Source organism: Schistocerca cancellata, chromosome 6 (assembly GCF_023864275.1).
Source record: "Schistocerca cancellata isolate TAMUIC-IGC-003103 chromosome 6, iqSchCanc2.1, whole genome shotgun sequence".
NCBI classification, from domain to species: Eukaryota; Metazoa; Arthropoda; class Insecta; order Orthoptera; family Acrididae; genus Schistocerca; species Schistocerca cancellata.
In genome coordinates, this window is record NC_064631.1 from 509680530 (window position 1) to 509700673 (window position 20144).

At 44.4% G+C, this 20144-nt stretch overlaps 1 protein-coding gene across 1 annotated transcript in view; it reads left to right on the forward strand.

Annotated features, from left to right (window-relative positions):
* Window positions 1-20144, forward strand: part of LOC126088406 (uncharacterized) — a 992980-nt gene that overhangs the window by 575457 nt on the left and 397379 nt on the right. The window contains exons 8-9 of the mRNA XM_049906546.1: window positions 4080-4133; window positions 7559-7693. Coding sequence (XP_049762503.1) covers window positions 4080-4133; window positions 7559-7693 — 189 coding nt within the window. The remainder of the gene's footprint in view (window positions 1-4079; window positions 4134-7558; window positions 7694-20144) is intronic.

Below are 20144 nucleotides of genomic sequence, written 5' to 3' on the forward strand. Positions count from 1 at the left end.
GAGGTCTCCTACTGCTCTTGGGAGGTCGGAATTTAACCCATGTTTGGTCGCGTTTCTGTCGCGCTTAGAGATTTGCTTATATGTTTTAGCCAAGTAAGCGAGACGTTGCAATGACTTTGGATTGACGTAAAGTATCACCGGGTAACCGTTCTCTGCCAGGCTGTATTTTTTCCTCACTCTGTTACCAGTGTGTGCGTTAGGGCTCGGTAGTTAGCAGAGAAGCATATTTCTCAAGTGCGTCTGCAAGATATGCCAATTCGACCCGAAACGATGTCCCTATTTTTCTCGTCTCATGAGTATATTCTCGATGGCCTTACAAAGTTATTGTGTTAGGGAACCATACCTTACCGTGTAACGTTTTGGTAATCATCTATTGGTTGTGATCTTGTCTTGGTAGATCATGTGTTTTTGTCTACTTGGTCTTGTCTTACGAAATAAAGATCGTATGTGACGCATACTAAAGTCCCCTTAATGATTCTACAGGAGCAGGGAAGGAAGCCGGACTGGAGGTGAATGGAAAAGTTTAACATTCCATTTAGCCTACCTATCCCACCAGAATTTATTTTGAACACATTAGATACTTGACAGGCAAGCTTTCATTTATGCTTTCCTACCGCGATGAGTCTTACAGACGGAAGAGTAAGCTTTCAACTTTGAGCACCAGTGCTAAGAAAGTGGATGTTCTATAGCATTGTATACACTGCATGAGGTCCTGCGAAGCAGTCTACGGACATTAATACCTTTTTACTGTAAGAGCTCTTGGTGGCGGTCTTTGCTGATAAAGGCAACTGAGTATTCAGTTAAGGGTCACAGTATACATCAGTGAACAGTAACTGTGACATTTACTTAAGCAAATTTTCAATTCTTTTATTACGAATAGTTTATCCTAGCTCCAATGATATTTAGTAGGTTGCTCCATCACAAACCAAGCTCTTATTTGTTTTGGACTTTCGGTATATTGTCTACAAATGGTCTATTAATTGCAATGACAGTGACGAATGCAGGCACCTCCTTTGACATAGAGCCATAATCAAAGAATTTAGTTCTGTTTTAATTCAATCTACATTATCCGTTCGAGGGAGGTGGCGCAGTGATTAGCACACTGGACTCGCATTTGGGAGAACAATGGTACGAATCCACGTTCGGCCATCCACATTAGGTTTTCCCTGATTTTTCTAAATCTTTCTTTGAAAGACCATGGCCGATTTCCTTCCCCATCTTTCAACAATTCCGAGTTTGTGCTCCGTCTCTAATAACTTGAATGTTGACGGGACGTTAAACCCTATAACATCCATCCGCACACGACATTATCGGATCCATATTTCAGATTTAATGTGTTACCTCATCCAAGAAGAGTTACCTTGCAAAGTGAACGTGAAAGGCGTAGGATGTTCCATGAGTAGTTTTTATCCTACCTTTTATTTTCATTCAGAACGACGCAAACTTAAAAAACAAGACCCTTATCAGACCCATTAGCACACTTGTACACACAAACTGGAGGAAAGTAGAACAACAGTTCTAATGTCAAGCAGAACGTTGGCGAATTATGCACAGATTAGTGTGATCCTCCCTACTGGTGGGGTGACAAGAGTACGAGTTCCCCGTCTGAAAAGACACGATACACTAAGGAGGTTCTAAATTGAGATCAGTATCCTTTCACAGAAATAGAATTAATTGTAACCTAATTTTCAGTAGGTGGCAAGCTATAAATGTTTAATTAATAACCTGAATACAATGTATTAATATTCCACAATAATATTTATTAGTTCTTCACGAACCGGCTAATCGTCAGAAGTTATCTGACATTGGCCTAAGAAGCCGAAAGCCAGTTCATAACGAACTAATAAATATTAAGTTACTTATATGTCCATGCCCCTCCAAGAACCGACGGAATATTCCATAAATACTATAAATGTCTACTTGTATTTTTGATAATTATAGATACATCCAGAATAGTGTTTTCTTGTTGCAACTGCGTTTACCAGTAAAAGCAAGGAATTTTTACACATGTATATCACTCTGCATTATAAGATTCAGCATGCAGTTAAACCACTTGTAGCAGCTTTTTGAGAAAACATGAACAAATGTCATCAGATTTCCGTTGTGACACCTACACTCCTAGAAATGGAAAAAAGAACACATTGACACCGGTGTGTCAGACCCACCATACTTGCTCCGGACACTGCGAGAGGGCTGTACAAGCAATGATCACACGCACGGCACAGCGGACACACCAGGAACCGCGGTGTTGGCCGTCGAATGGCGCTAGCTGCGCAGCATTTGTGCACCGCCGCCGTCAGTGTCAGCCAGTTTGCAGTGGCATACGGAGCTCCATCGCAGTCTGTAACACTGGTAGCATGCCGCGACAGCGTGGACGTGAATCGTATGTGCAGTTGACGGACTTTGAGCGAGGGCGTATAGTGGGCATGTGGGAGGCCGGGTGGACGTACCGCCGAATTCCTCAACACGTGGGGCGTGAGGTCTCCACAGTACATCGATGTTGTCGCCAGTGGTCGGCGGAAGGTGCACGTGCCCGTCTACATCTACATCTACATTTATACTCCGCAAGCCACCCAACGGTGTGTGGCGGAGGGCACTTTACGTGCCACTGTCATTACCTGGGACCGGACCGCAGCGACGTACGGATGCACGCCAAGACCGTAGGATCCTACGCAGTGCCGTAGGGGACCGCACCGCCACTTCCCAGCAAATTAGGGACACTGTTGCTCCTGGGGTATCGGCGAGGACCATTCGCAACCGTCTCCATGAAGCTGGGCTACGGTCCCGCACACCGTTAGGCCGTCTTCCGCTCACGCCCCAACATCGTGCAGCCCGCCTCCAGTGGTGTCGCGACAGGCGTGAATGGAGGGACGAATGGAGAAGTGTCGTCTTCAGCGATGAGAGTCGTTTCTGCCTTGGTGCCAATGATGGTCGTATGCGTGTTTGGCGCCGTGCAGGTGAGCGCCACAATCAGGACTGCATACGACCGAGGCACACAGGGCCAACACCCGGCATCATGGTGTGGGGAGCGATCTCCTACACTGGCCGTACACCACTGGTGATCGTCGAGGGGACACTGAATAGTGCACGGTACATCCAAACCGTCATCGAACCCATCGTTCTACCATTCCTAGACCGGCAAGGGAACTTGCTGTTCCAACAGGACAATGCACGTCCGCGTGTATCCCGTGCCACCCAACGTGCTCTAGAAGGTGTAAGTCAACTACCCTGGCCAGCAAGATCTCCGGATCTGTCTCCCATTGAGCATGTTTGGGACTGGATGAAGCGTCGTCTCACGCGGTCTGCACGTCCAGCACGAACGCTGGTCCACCTGAGGCGCCGGGTGGAAATGGCATGGCAAGCCGTTTCACAGGACTACATCCAGCATCTCTACGATCGTCTCCATGGGAGAATAGCAGCCTGCATTGCTGCGAAAGGTGGATATACACTGTACTAGTGCCGACATTGTGCATGCTCTGTTACCTGTGTCTATGTGCCTGTGGTTCTGTCAGTGTGATCATGTGATGTATCTGACCCCAGGAATGTGTCAATAAAGTTTCCCCTTCCTGGGACAATGAATTCACGGTGTTCTTATTTCAATTTCCAGGAGTGTAATTCTGAGACTCACCTCAATGAAAGTAAGGGTAGGGGATTCGGGTTTAACTTAACGACGTGGTCTGTAGTAAAGGGCCACAAGCCCAGTTTTGTGAATGATGAAGAAAGATACGGAGGAAAGTTGGGCGTATCGTTTTAAAGGACCCATCACGACATTCTATAAATCGATTTAAGGTAATCACGGAATAACTAAATCTTGGTGAACACATTTGATCTGTCACCCTCCAGAATACGAGTCTGGTGTGTTACCAATACTTTACTCCAAGTGGTATTTTAACATGTTTACAACCACCAGCGTTTATTAATAATTTCGGCCTTTGAATACATTTGCTGACTGCGGCCTATCTGCTCGAGTCATCGTTATTTGCAATTTAAAATAAGTAAAGACTATTTGCCTAATGTTTTGACAACTCGACAGCAGCAGCTGTTCCCAACTTCTAATGTCGATGTCTGCGTCATTACAGGACTCCCAGGACTGCCGGGACCAATTGGACCACCTGGGCCGAAGGGACCGAGAGGTGAGTACCAACAGGCTATAGCTGTCTTATACCAAATGAATACAACTAGGCTATGCTCATGATGTACAGAATCGATTAGAGACTAGCAGTAAGAAACTACGGCTAGCGTGCACAATAAGGCGAAGAAGTGGCAACGTTATTCTGGCTACGGCCGATGTTCGCAACGTTATGCTGCAGGTTAGTGTAAATAACATAGAGAATTTATATCCACCCACCGTCTCAATGGATGTATAAATAGAGGTACGTCGTCTGCATTTCAGTGATACAATACAACACTTTTCTTAGGTTACCTGTTCACCTTAACCAATGCACAAGTTCCTAATAAACTTGATATGTTGCACAGGTCACACCAATATTCAAGAAAGGTAGTGGGAGTAATCCACTTAATTACAGGCCCATATCGTTAACGTCGATATGCAGCAGGATTTTAGAACATATATTGTGTTCGAACATTATGAATTACCTCGAAGAAAACGGTCTCTTAACACACAGTCAACATGGGTTTAGAAAACATCGTTCCTGTGAAACACAACTAGGTCTTTATTCACATGAAGTGTTGAGTGCTGCTGACAAGGGATTTCAGATCGATTCCGTATTTCTGGATTTCCGGAAGGCTTTTGACACCACACAAGCGGCTCGTAGAGAAATTGCGTGCTTATGGCATATCGTCTCAGTTATGTGACTGGGTTTGTGATTTCCTGTCAGAGAGGTCACAGTTTGTAGTAATTGACGGAAAGTCATCGAGTAAAACAGAAGTGATTTCTGGGGTTCCCCAACGTAGTGTTATAGGGCTTTGCTGTTCCTTATCAATATAAATGATTTGGGAGACAATCTGAGCAGCCGTCTTCGGTTGTTTGCCGATGACGCTGTCGTTTATCGACTAATAAAATCATCAGAAGATCAAAACAAACTGCAAAAGGATTTATAAAAGATATCTGAATGGTGAGAAAAGTGGCAGTTGACCCTAAATAACGAAAAGTGTGAGGTCATCCACATGAGTGCTAAAAGGAACTCGAACTTCGGTTACACGATAAATCAGTCTAATCTAAAAGCCGTAAATTCAACTAAATACCTATATTTTACAATTACGAACTACTTAAATTGGAAGGAACACATAGAAAATGTAGTGGGGAAGGCTAACCAGAGACTGCGTTTTATTGACAGGACACTAAGGAGACTGCCTACACTACACTTGTCCCTCTTTTAGAATACTGCTGCGCGCTGTGGGTCCTTAACAAACAGGACTGACGGAGTAGATCGGAAACGTTCAAAGAAAGGCAGCACGTTTTGTATTATCTCGAAGTATGGGACAGAGTGTCACAGAAATGATACAGGATTTGGGCTGGACATCATTAAAAGAAAGGCGTTTTTCGTTGCGACGGAATCTTCTCACGAAATTCAAATCACCAACTTTCTCCTCCGAATGCGAAAATATTTTGTTTACACCGACCTACACAGAGAGGAACGATCACCACGATAAAATACGGGAAATCAGAGCTCGTAACGAAAGTTATAGGTGTTCATTCTTTCCGCGTGCTATACGAGATTGGAATAATAGAAAATTGTGAAGGTGGTTCGATGAACCCTCTGCCAGACATTTGAGTGTGAATTGCAGAGTATCCATGTAGATGTAGATGTAGATGTAGATGACTGCCGTCTCGATAAAACTCACAATATTGGACTCTACGCAGAGAGTGGTATTTTTGGAGATAGGACTTGAAACAAGTTTTGAAAAAGAAACTTTGCATTGTTAATTATATTCGCCTGAGTACAGAATAGTTTAGTACATTTCATTCTTTAATACGCCAGTACAGTACGTCAACGGTCTGTGATCATTTCTACAGTGAGGGGTAGTTTGTCAGCGAGAGTTCTGTCAGAGACTTACATCAAATAATTTGGAAACATCACGGAATGTGTTAGTTTGCTTGGTGAGAAACGTACCTGACCTCTTTCAGGATATTCACAGTGAGACCGCGGTTAGCCATCATGATGCACTAATAATTACAACTATCACCAAAATATAAATGGTAACAAGAACATAGGTATACGTGTTCGCAGTGCCTCACTTCTCAGATAAGAGTTAATACCACTTCGTTAACACAAAGAATAAGTGGGGAAACGATCTCTTGAATTAGCACTAGCAGTTCATAAAAATCATCAAAATATGTATCTAGAGTTATAGTCAAACATGGTTAACATTCTTCAAGCTGAAGAAACAGTATCAGGAGATTAAAACTGTGTGCCGGACGCAGACTCGAACTCGGGACCTTTGCCTATCGCGGGCAAGTGCTCTAGCATCTTTTTTTTCTAATTTTTTTCGATATAGTTCGTTGCGTTTGGTCGGGGCGCACGTCACAAGACATCCGTTCAAATTGATCGTTGGTTCCTTGACTCAGTTCTTTTATTACAGAGAGCACGCTGAGCTACCGTGACGGCAAACGCGACTCACGCTCCGTCCTCACAGCTTTACTTCTGCCAGTACCTCGTCTCCTACCTTCCAAACTTTACAGAAGCTCTCCTGCGAACCTAGCAGAACTAGCACTTCTGAAAGAAAGTATATTGCGAGACATGGCTTAGCCACAGCCTGGGGGATGTTTCCAAAATGATATTTTCACTCTGCACCGAGTTCGAGTCTCGGTCCGGCACACAGTTTTAATCTGATAGGATGTTTCATATCAACACACACTCCGCTGCAAAGTGAAAATCTCATTCTAGTATCAGGAGATATTTTAAGCAATAACTGTGCGATAAGCACAAAGCAAAACATAAAACCAGAGGTAATTAGATGTAACTGAAAAAAGGCCTGGTTACCAGAAGGAAACCGTGCAAAGACGAATGGTATAGGTGTCAATTGCAGAGGTGCTGTATAGAACACGATGATGATAAACTCAACGATTCCCAACACTCATCATCAAACTCAATATAAGTTTTTGAAAGTAACCACAAGTCGCACTTAGATTTTTTGTTTACCGGTTTCGTTCATCAAATGAAGAACAGCTTCATCAGCTTATACAGTTTTAAGATGCCTGACGGCACTAAAGATTGCGTTTAATGTTGGCTGATACTAATAAAGATTAAACTGGCTTTACTGTAGCACCTAAAGTTACTTTTAAAGTACTGTAGTGAATGATGACTTCGACAGCACCAAAGATTTAAGGTTAAGTACTGTAGTACAGCCAGTTAAATCTTTAATGCTGTTGCCAACTTCAGACGCAGTCCTTAGTGCTATCAGCCAAATTTAAACGCAATATTTAGTCCTGTCAGTCAACTTTACATTGAATATTCTTATTATGTTGTTTTTTTTTTAATTTGAGGAGCGAAAATGTTGTATAAAAAGTACTAGATGCGACTTGTAGCTGTTTTCAAGAACTTATTTTTTGCGTGTTATACTTGAAATGATAGGACATACTTGCCGTGTTTCCCAGGTATCGCTGGTCCACGCGGGCGTTCTGGTAAGCCGGGCACCAACGGGATCCCCGGCACTCCGGGCATCAACACGTGGAAGGTGCGCGTCAACGGCACCATCAGCAACGAGCTGCTCATCCCGCCCTCTATCACAGGTCAGTCCGCCCGCCGCTCCTATTCCAGTAACCACCGTGTCGCTACACACACCCACCACCTCATGTAGCGGAATCATAGAGTCAGCTCGGGTTGCAGCGACACAAAAGGGAAGAGCACGCCGTGTTCCGCAGTTACCATACAATATGTCCGCCCCCGGTAGCTGAGTGGTTTCGAATTTTCTGTACTGCTGAACGATGTTCTGAAGGAGCTGGGAATAAAACAAATTTTCACTGATAAAGCTAATCTGCAGGGAATTGCAAGGAGTCGTTATGGAAAGCTGTCAGTCTCAAAGGTTTTACAGAAATCAGCTCTAGAAGTAAACGAAAAAGGAACTACAGCAGCAGCTGCTACAGGTATCGAGGTCATTGATCGAATCGGAGTCAGAGAGGTGACATTCAACGCTACACATCCATTTCTTTTCTTTATTGAAGACGAGACGACTGGTACAGTAATATTCGTCGGAAAAGTTGTGGAACCATCGACTGACAAAACTCCGCAGAAAACCACGATTTCTGTCCGACAAAGAGAATTCCACGGTGACAAGAAGAAAGACGGTTCCAAAGGTGTTCAGCAGTCTCACGTGTCTCAAACTGAAAAGGAAGGACCTTACCCTGTGGAAATGCCAGATTTTGACATCACATCTCAAACAATCGATAAAGGTGGACAGCAGAAAAAGCGGGTGTACTATATTTTATCCCAAAGCGCGTTCCATTACCTGATTCAATTTTTACCACAGAAGCTTCCGCAATAGTGAACGAAGAAAGTTTCCCTTGATGTCAATACTTTTTACTCGCTAGTCTTTACCAATGCGTCTACTATACTCATGTTCACAACATATGACAGTGAGGAGACGTGTGTGTGTGTGTGTGTGTGTGTGTGAGAGAGAGAGAGAGAGAGAGAGAGAGAGAGAGAGAGAGAGAGAGAGAACCAACCAACAGATTTGCAAATTATTAATACAAAAGTCACTGTCAAAAGAACAATATTTTATTGGTATGTAATGTGGAACAACATGCGAGTGTTTTTTTATAATGTTAATCTATATGTAAGAGCTGCAAAGCTAAAACAGAAAGAAATATGTTGGTTTTATTAAAAAAAAATAAAAAAAAAAGTGGTCAGCGTGACAGACTGTCAATCCAAAGGGCCCGGGTTCGATTCCCGGCTGGGTCGCAGATTTTTTCCGCTCAGGGACTGGGTGTTGTTTTGTCCTACCCATCATCATTTCATCCCCATCGACGCGCAGGTCGCCGAAGTGGCGTCCAATCGAAAGACCTGCACCAGGCGAACGGTCTACCCGACGGGAGGCCCTAGCCACACGACATTTCATTTTACCATACAATATGAAACTATTTACACGAGTTCTTCGGAGGCTGAACCTACGACTACGTAAATGACAAAAAAAAAATCACCAAGAAGGAATGTGTGACGTAAATGAAAGTTGGTTGGCGTGTTTCTACATCTGAAAGATGAAGTGTATTCGAATTTCATGCTAATCGCATAAGAGTGACGCTAGAAGGGCTGTTATGAGAACGCAAATCAGGTTTCCTTTAAGTGCTCGCTGTAACGGTTGTGAGCGGTAGTTACCTTTGAGATTGGACGTGGTGATTTTATGTTAGTCACGAATGTCTTTGAGGCGACAAAAAAGCCTCACTGAGTTTGAACGAGGTCGTATATTAATGCTACGAGAACCTCGATGTTCCTGCTGCAATGTTGCAGAAAGACTTGGCAGGAAGGTAGCCACTGTGCGTAGGGTGCTGCCAGCAATGGTCAGGAGAACGTAGGTCGCAAGGAGACCGGGCTCTGGAGGGCCATGTGGTACTACCGAGAGGGAAGACCATCGTGTTCAGCGTATCACTCTGGCGCATCGAACTGCATCTGCAGTAGAAATCGGAGCAGCGGTTGGCACTACAGTGACACAGCGAACTGTTACAAATCAGTTACTTCAAGGACAGCTCCAAGCCAGACGCCCTGCAGCGTGCATTCCAATGAGGCAGATCACCGCCATTCGCGACTTAAGTGGTGCCAGCCGAGAGCTCTGTTGTTTATTCAGATGAAAGGTGGTTCAAAATGGTTCAAATGGTTCAAATCGTTCAAATGGCTCTGAGCACTATGGGACTCAACTGCTGTGGTCATAAGTCCCCTAGAACTTAGAACTACTTAAACCTAACTAACCTAAGGACAGCACACAACACCCAGCCATCACGAGGCAGAGAAAATCCCTGACCCCGCCGGGAATCGAACCCGGGAACCCGGGCGTGGGAAGCGAGAACGCTACCGCACGACCACGAGATGCGGGCGGTTCAAATGGCTCAGAGCACTATGGGGCATAACATCTGAGGTCATCAGTCCCCTAGACCTTAGAACTACTTAAACCTAACTAACCTAAAGACATCACACACATCCATGCCCGAGACAGGATTCGAACCTGCGCCGTAGCAGTCGCGTGGTTCCGGAAGGAAGCGCCTAGAACCGCTCGGTCAACGCGGCCGGCAAGGTGGTTCTCCCTCGATGCCAATGACAGCATGTGTTGGTTAGAATAAGGCCAGTTGAGGACCTGCCGCCGGCCGAAGCGGCCGTGCGGCTAAAGGCACTGCAGTCTGGAACCGCAAGGCCGCTACGGTCGCAGGTTCGAATCCTGCCTCGGGCATGGATGTTTGTGATGTCCTTAGGTTAGTTAGGTTTAACTAGTTCTAAGTTCTAGGGGACTAATAACCTCAGCAGTTGAGTCCCATAGTGCTCAGAGCCATTTGAACCATTTTTTTTTTTTTTTTTTTGAGGACCTGCCAACAACCTGTCTGCGTGCTAGACACTCTCGACCTACACTTGGAGTTATGGTCTGGGGTACGATTTCGCTTGGCAGCAGGATCACTCTCCTGGTTATCCCATTCACCCTGACTGCAAATTTGTACGTCAGTCTGGGGATTCGATCTGTTATGCCACCATTCATGAATGCATTACAGAGTATGTTTTCCAACAGGCTAACGTTCGTTCGCCCACACACTGCTGTTGTAACCAGATGTGCTCTTCAGAGTGTCGACATGATGCCTTGGCCTCCTCTATCACCAGATCTGTCTCCAATCAAGCACAGATGGGTCATCATAGGATGACAACGCCAGCACCATCCACAACTAGCATTATCCGTCACTGTTTTGATTGACTAAATGAAACAGCTATGGCACTCCATCCCACAAACTGACATATGGCACCTGTACAACAACAGTACATCCACGTTTGCATGCTTGCATTCACCATTCTGGCGGTTATACTGGTTATTAATGTACCAAAATTTCACATTTGTAATGGTTTATCCCGCGCTTACAAGAACCTCTGATCTTACAATATCAATCACTTAAAAACGTTACATAGACAAATGTATTCAAAAAATTTCATTACTGAAACGCCAGCTAAACCTGAAGGGCAGAACAGGTGATTAGGATTGTGGAAAGGGCCAAATATGATGTTGGTCAGTTTCACTTCAAAATTGTAATATATTGTAATTTAATAACACATTTAAACCAAAAGGGCACATAGCGGAACCTTTACAACTACGAGTTTGAAAATGCAATTCTTTTTCGGCTTAAGGCCTCCAAACAAGAATTCTTAAAAATCAACAAGATAAATTTCAAATGACTGAAGACACGCAATTAAAATTGCAAATAAAATAATTAAACTATATATATTCATCACAGCTAGGCTGAAAGCCTCAAGGCAAAAGTGGATAGAACAAACGTAAACAAGGTGCAATAGAGACGGCTAAAGGCCATAATTAATATTTCAAAATTTTAAAGTATATTACCATAATCTTTTAAGGAAGATGACGGCCATTGTGGTCGAGCGGTTCTAGGCACTTCAGTCCGGAACTGCGCTGTTGCTACGGTCGTAGGTTCGAATCCTGCTTTGGGCATGGGTATGTGTGATGTTCTTAGGTTCGTTAGGTTTAAGTAGTTCTAAGTCTAGGGAACTGATGACCTCAGATGCTTAGTCCTATAGTGCTTAGAGCCATTTGAACCATTTTTAAGGCAGAAGGCCGCAATGTTTTCGCTTAAGGGAAAATTTTAAGAATAAGGCTTTAAGCGGCTGAAGGCCAACAATTGTTTTTCCAAAAATTCAAAATACCTTAAACCTCTAAGTTTTAAGTGGCCGACAGCGCACTAAATGAAAAGATAGCACAACAACAGTAACTTTCAGCAAAATATCCACTCACTAGAATTCAAACTTACTTAAACGGGCTGAAGGTCCTTGATTTACATAAAACACTATAAAAAATTTAAAGCTTTGCCACGAAGCTGGTAGCGATCAAACAGCTCCACACACGCTCCAACACTGCGCAGGGACCGCCAGAGGACCCAGCTGACCGCGCCGCTCGGAGATATCCTCCCTGGTCCGCACCAACCGACCGACTGCCTGCACACACCCTAGCCGGAAACTATATGCACAAGACCAGATATGGTACACGGTGTAAATATCGATACACATCGCTGCTGCCACACACAGAAGGAGGAAGAACCACGGCATAACCGCAGCAACGGCGGGAAACCAAAGACAGATAGACAGCCAAGTTGAAGGAAACGCGTAGTTCTGAGTGAGCACGGCTCAATTGCTCTACATTAATTATTGCTTTTTTTTGGTATTGCGATTTTTTCCGTCAGTTTATTAGGACATAGTGAAAAAGCCAGTCACATAACAGTTTCCCTGACGTTTTAGTTTACCAGGGAGATGATCACGGTGCTAATCAGAGAAACTGCAGTGTTCATACTGATAGATCGTCACCTGGAAACTGAAGTAACTGGGGCCCTATCAGATTCAAACTAAAACGGTGCTAACCTTGCTCTAACTAACTTCAACAAGTTTCTGTCTTACTTGCTGCCATCCTATCAAGTAAACAGAAACAGTGCAAAAACACGGTCGTGGTTGTATTCACGAAACCCTCAAAACTAACTGTAAGCAGGCCACTTCTTTAAAATCTACCCTTTAAATTTCCATTGCGCGAAAAGTGAAGTGTATAACATGAAATTACGGCCCGAGGCATAGACCTAAAAGTGAGAAATTTGCATAAATCTGAATGTGATTGATGCTGTCTTACTGGAATAATTTATTTGTAAGTGATTTAGTATGATTGAAAATATCTCTCCGAACATTGTTTAAATGCGTCTAGCTTGATATAGTTAAGACACCAAACAGAAGTGCTGATTAATTAAATGCTCAAATTTATTCACAAACGTATCAGTTAACGACATATAAAGTCAACTACGAAAATCGTGACAATACTGCTTCCAAACTCAGGTGAAAGTTTAAGTGGATAGCAGTGTCACTTGCCCATCTATGTATTTAGTACTTGACATTTTACATTCAAATAAAGTACCGGGTGTTTATAAACGAATATCGGGTCTTTCATTTGACATATCATTTATAACTGTAAGTTTAATATAATAAATATTATGAAGCGTAAAAACCCCGATATTCATTTATAAACACCCTGTACAATGATAATTCTATTCTATATGATCCTGCAAATTTTTGACTCAAACAGAAATTGGAAGTAGATAACTATCCTCAAACGTCCACACGTGATCGTCCATGAATCCACATGTGTGAAATCGAACTGAACTACTCGCCGATGCTGCGAAGTATGCTCACCGCGATTATGGCTGTGTTGCGGCATGCTGTACTCTGCAGAGGTGCTGCCCTTCGTTAAGACGAGGTCGTCAGCACCCTGTTGCAATGTGAAGGTGGTACAGGCCCAACAGAGGTGCAACACCAAGTCGATACATCTTCTACAGCTACCGTCCACGGATTCGATCCAGACACCTCCACGACCAAAGCGCAAGGGATGTGGACACCTCCGCGACCAAACGCCTTGTCAGAGTGGACGCCTGCACATCCAAACGTCTTCTCCTGTGGCACTCACTTCTGCCCTCGCAACTCCTTCCCGCCAAACAGTTCTAGTCGCCAACTGCAAAATTACGAAGCACAGCTGCCCATCACGAGGATTCCCTCCAACTAGTGAATCGCTCCAAATTAGCGTGCCTCCCCCACTACCAAAAAACCATGACTTTAGAGCTGCGCTCTTGACGTCACACATTAGTATGTCAATCGCGCGTCCTCCAACCTATGTCGTTAGCCTCGCACCTCAGCGCACGAGAAATAAAGCAAAAGTCGCTACGAGGCTAGACTTTCTTTCCTGTAGCCCATGCTTTCTACAACCGTTAGGTGACTATCATCATTGGAGGTCCTTAAAACGTCGAAAGGCGCCCCTGCTTCCTGCACTCGAGTTACGCTGCTCTCCTACCGTACATCAGCCTGCGCAGTCGCAAAAGTGAACAATACAATCGCTTGCCGCCTCACAGGGCGGACGTTCTGGAGTTTCTTTCTAAGAATTAACCACCTGGGTGGCTGGTCCTTGCCGCTGGCCGGTACGGTTTGGCCTTTGCGTTCCCTGCTTGCCTTTTCAAATCCAATGCGCTCTTTATTTTCGCACGTACCAGGAACTTTCACAACCCACTGAGCCCAGTATCGTGTTAATAAAGGAAAGAAATGACATTTGCAATGTACCGTTCTGCCTGTAACCATGATTCCACTACATCAATAAACATTCTCATACCAATTTATTCTGTTATCAGTCTCTGAATTACAAATTCACACTCTAATTTTGATGGAAACGGCATGTAGAGTTGGCTGCCGCATTTCCGCAGCTCCAACACTAATGCTATCTCTCAACATTGTCTCAATGAATCAAATACCAAGTGTTCTTTGCTTCCTTGTTTGACACAAATAAGAACCTTGATATTGCTCTCATTACGTCTGGTCAGCTGACAACCATATGCATTGATGAGCAAAACATTTCCATTATTGCGCTATCTCACTTCTCTCCGTTCGCAACACGGATATATATATATATATATATAAAAACATGCGACGCAAATATAAAAGCAGAACGATAAACAACAATAGTAAAAGATGTAGTATGTGGCAAGTACTGGACATCGTCTTTGTTTAAAAGGAACTCTAAGCATCGTTGTTGCATCGCGAATTCCCTATGTGGGGCTACAGTCCTTAATCTGATATGAATCTTTCAAATTGGCAAGGTTCTTCGAGGAGTGCTAACGAAAGGGTCCTAGGTTCGATTTCCGCTTAGATCAAAGATTTTCTCCCCACGGGAACTGGGTGTTGTGTTGCCACTAAGTTCGTATCCTTATAATTGATATTAAACAATTGAAATGGCTCTATGGGTCCGTCCTGAAAGCAATTTAAAAAAAAATCTGTAAGCAACCTGAGCATAACTTATTTACACAGCTGCTGTATATCAGGTAACAACAAGATTACCACTGCTGTGTACGCAATCACACTTAGACTGAATAATAATATTCTGAATTTATTTTCTACAGCTTCGAAACATCAGCGTAATTTAACTTCTGTTGTTTGGTTCCTGCTTTAGAGAATTATTTCTCATATTTTACTAAGTTACTTAACTGCAGTGTCATACTGTAGTTCGCGTCGACGGAACTTTGACAAATAATCGTTTTTGCGTTACATGTCGTAATATACTGGAGCCATAGCGGCTATCTGAGATCCCATGCAGCTGCTGGTAGTGGAAGTAGGATGACGTATTCTGTGATTGCATTGATAGTGCTGAACAAACTGGCTAGCAGATAGAGCCTACTCCACTTCTTATTTAATAAATTAGCTGAAAATTACTTTTCTCTCACGTCCAACTCCAGAAACCAACTCAACGGCAAGAAATGTTGTAATGTCTCCGAGGAAAACTTCTGGATGGGATCCAGAGACGAAGTGAACGCAAAAATAAACTATTTATGACAACAATGCCCACCCCCACTATTACGTGTAATGTACTCGTCTGATGCTCATTTCTCCAAAATTTTCACCCCCACATTGCAAGCTGAAGCAATCTCAAACAGTTTGTTGCAAACGAAATTCCATTTAAGATTCGCTGATTACGATAACCATTTATGTTGTTCTTAGCCACTGTCTGTACTCACGACACATTCTACGTTTACTTTCCAATTGTCTAACAGGGGAAATAACTCGTACTGTTACTTCTCTCAAGACGGTTTTCTCAACTCGTGCCAAAGAGTTTTAAGTCTGAGTCCAGTTAGCCATTCAATACGCCATTCTTGACCTCGTCCCGTTTTCTTTTATTTTCTTGAAATCTTCACCAGAAAATTACTTTCGCTTCTTCTGCCGTCCTAAAATACATTCTCTTCTGTTCTTGGACATTCTGTGCAGGTTCTGAATATTTCATATACCTAAAGTTCCATTACAAACTCACCAACACTCTCCACCAATAAGCCACTGCCCAGTGTTGGACAACACTCTTTTTTCATCTAGATCTGTAACTACACACATATTGTGCAATCCAACATACAGTGCGTGGAGGAGGGTACGTGGCACCATTACTGTTCATTTCCCTTTCTGTTGCACTCGCAAAGAGAGCAAGGGGAAAACCACTGTCTCTATGGCTCCGTACGGATGCTAATCTCTCTTAGTTTACGTTCGTGGTCCGTATGCGAAATGTACGTTGATGGCAGTAGGATCATTATGAAGTTGGCTTCAAATGCTAAATTCTCTCAATAGCGTTCCTCGTAATGATCATCGCCTTCCTTCTGAGAATCGCATTTGGGTTCCCGAAGCATCTCCTGGTGTTGTGACTGCGACTGGAACGATCGTGGGGTTGACATGACGGAAAGCGCGAAGGGATCCACGGAACGGCCCGCGAACAACAAAAAAAAACGGAAGACGACGGACATGCCCAACGAAGGACCTTACGAACAACAACAACCACGTCCATTCGTACATTTAACAAGAAAGTCAGTATGCTGTCTAAGGCGAGGCGATATGTCCAGAGACGTACGCAAGAAGAGACTGACTGGCTAAGCTTTTTTTTTTTTTACTTTATTGTTATTTTGACACCTTATACAAAGGTAGGCCGGCAGCGGCAATACTACGCCGCTCTTCGCCCACAGATAATACATTGATTACAAGTGGAGACATCGAAAAACGAAACAACACGGTGGATAGACAACAGTAGACACACAAATATAAAAATACATGAAGCCGTTCACAAGTGCAACGTCCAAAGAAAAACGTTCCGCACTCGGGCACTAACAGAGACGACAGGAACTGCACACGTGAACGAAGGAGCACAAATGATGGAACACTGAATCACTAATACGATGGCACACACAAAAACACTGGCGACGATCTTCGGCGCGCGAAAGTTCACTTGACGTGTACGAGTCCGGGGACCTGCCAAAAGGGGAAAAAGGGTGGGGAGAAGGGAGAGGGGAGAGTGTAAATGCCAGTGGCAGAGGAGATGGGAGGGGGAGGAAAGGAGGTAGGGGAGAGGGGACGCCTGTGGGGAGGAGGGAGGGAGGCAGGGAGGAGGGAGAGAAGGGAGAGAGGGTTCTCCGGGAAAAAACACAGGGTGCGGTAGAGGAGGATCAAAGTTGGAAGGATGAGGAGGAGGAGTTGGCGGAAGCCACCTTGGGAGAGGGTATGGAGAGTGGAGAGATGGAGAGCAGGTGGGATGTGGGAATGAAGGCGCAGCAGCAAATGGGCGTGGTGCAGGATGGGAGAGACAAGAGGGTGAGGGGGATCAAGTTTGCAGGAGGTTCGAGGAAAAGGAGGAGGTGCGGGAATGGAATAAGGTCATATAGGACCAGCATGGGGGAGGGCAGACGGATGTCATAGGCGAGGCGGAGGGCATGGCGTTCTAGGATTTTAAGGGATTTGTAAAAGGTAGGAGAGGCGGAGATCCAGACATGATGAGCGTAGCAGAGGATAGGGCAGATAAGGGACATAGGTGAGGAGGATAGTGGAAGGGTACAGACCCCATGTGCGGCCAGAATGGGGCTTGAGGAGATGGAGTCGGGAGTGTGCCTTGGCTTGGATAATCCAGAGATGGGGGGTCCAGGAGAGGCACGGTCAAGGGTGAAGCCAAGGTACTTAAGGGTGGGAGTGAGGGCGATAGGATGGCCATAAATGGTGAGATAGAAGTCGAGGAGTCGGAGGGAAGGGTTGGTTTTGCCTACAATGATCGCCTGGGTCTTGGAAGGATTGACCTTGAGCAACCACTGGTTACACCAAGCGTTGAACAGGTCACGATGGGATTGGAGAAGGTGTTGGGAGTGTTGCACGGTGTGGGCGAAGGCAAGGAAGGCGTACTGGAGAAGGTGGATGGGGGTCAAGGCGGCGGCATGTCCGCCATAAACAGAAGGTATAGAAGAGGAGAGAGGACGGAACCTTGGGGCACACTGGTGAGGGGTAGAAGGTGTACTGGCTGAGCGAGAGACAGGCCCTTAAATACAAGATCGGGAGTGCCGCTATTGGCCGCTGGAACCACGTGTTCCACTGTGGCTCCCTCACACTAAATGTGGGCCAGGAGGCACGCGCCACCACGGCTTCCAGCGCGATGGTGCAGAAACCTCTAGGGGTCTTCGACGTCCATGCCGTCTGGCGCGGATTCAAATTCCGCAGCGCACGGTTCCAGACCTGGAGTTTGACTGAACCTACCAGTAAAAAATCTAGCAGCCCGCCTCTGAATTCCTTTGATATGACCACATGGGGATCCCAAACACTCGATCACTACTCAGAAATGGGTCACACTAAAAACATAGATAAATCACACTTTCATAAACCTCTCCCAATAAACCAGTCGACCATTCGCCTTCCACGGTACAATCTTCACATGCTCGTTCCCTTTCATATCACTCTGAAACCTTACACCTGGATAATTAATTCACGCAACTATGTCAAGCAGCACACTCTTAATGCTCTCTTCGAACATTACGGGATGTTTTTTGTACCCATCTGTCTTAATTCACATTTTTGGACATTTACAGTTAGCTGCCATTTATCACATCGACGAGAAATTTTATGTAGCTCATGTTGCATCCTACAGTCACTCAACGACGACAGCTTCCCGTACGCCACAGCATCATCAGTAAACAGCAGCAGATTGCTACTTTCCTGTCCGTTCGATCATTTACGAATACAGAGAACAATAGCGACCCTATCAAACTGCTCGGGGGCACTCCTGACGATACCTTGATGTTTGATGAACCCTCGCCGTCGAGGATACGTACCGGATCTTATTACTTAAGAACTCTTGGAGCCACACACATACCTGGAAAAATATTCTGAATGCTCGTGCCTTCGTAAACAGTCTGCAGTTGGGCAACATGTCGAACTCTTTTCGGAAAACTAGGAATATGGAATTAACCTGTTGACATCCATCCATAGTTCGGAGGATATCACGTGAGAAAACTGTAAACTGAATTTCGCGGGAGCGATGTTTCCTAAAACCAAGCAGCTTCGAAGACAGAAGATTTTCTGTCTCAAGCAATTAAATCATATTTAAACTGAGAATATGTGCTAGAGTTCTGCAGAAACCGATGTTAAGGATATTGGTCTGTAATTTTACGGGTCGGTTCTTTTACCCTTCTAGTGCACAGGACTCACGCGCGCTCTCTTCCAGTCGCTTGGAACTATACATTGACCGAGAGATAAGCGATGAATGTAAGCTAAGTAAGGAGTCAAAGACGTAAAGCTCTCTTTGAAATTGGAATTCCATCAGAACCTGGTGACTTACTTGTTTCCAGCTGTTTCAGTTACTTCTCTACCCCAGGGATGCCTACAGCTGCGTCCTTCATACGGAAGTCTGCACGATGTTCAAACGACGGTATGTTCGTACTGTTCGCCTGCGTGAACGAATTCTTAAACGCGAAATTTAAAACTTTAGCTTTCCTTTTGATATCTTCTATTGCCACGCCATATTTTTCAACGAGTGACTGGACGGAAGCCATCCATCCGCTTAGCGATTTTACGTAGGTTCCGAATTTTCACGCGTTCTCGGCTAGATTTTTTCCAGAGACATGACGGTGGTAGTTGTATGTTTCGCGCATCAATCATTTTACGTACGTATGAATCTCTGTTAACTTTTGTCTGTCTTCATTTGAGCGTTCTCTTTTGTACCGTGAGTGGAACAGTCTTTGCTTCTCAGCATTTTCTGGATTTTGCTATTAACCATTGACGGGTCTTTCCCGTACTTAATTCGCTCTACGGCACATACTTTTCCAAAGCACAATTTACAGTTCGCTTAAACTTTGCTCATAATTGCTCTTCTTCCATCGTAGTGGAATTAAATGATGTCCATTTATTGCCTAAGTGGGATGATAGCAACTGCTTATCTGCTCTCTCCAGCAAAAATACTCTTCTAATCTTCTTGACTGAATTGTTAATTTTGGTAACCATCATCACTATGATAACATGACCGTCACTAATCCTTGTTTCTATACCAACACCGTCGATAAGGTCAGGCTATTTTTTAGTTACAAGGTCTAAAATATTCCTGTTGCATGTGGGCGGACGAACTAGCTGCTCAGGGTAGTTTTCGGGAAAACTTGCTCAAAAGCACTTCGTAACACCGCCTGTCCG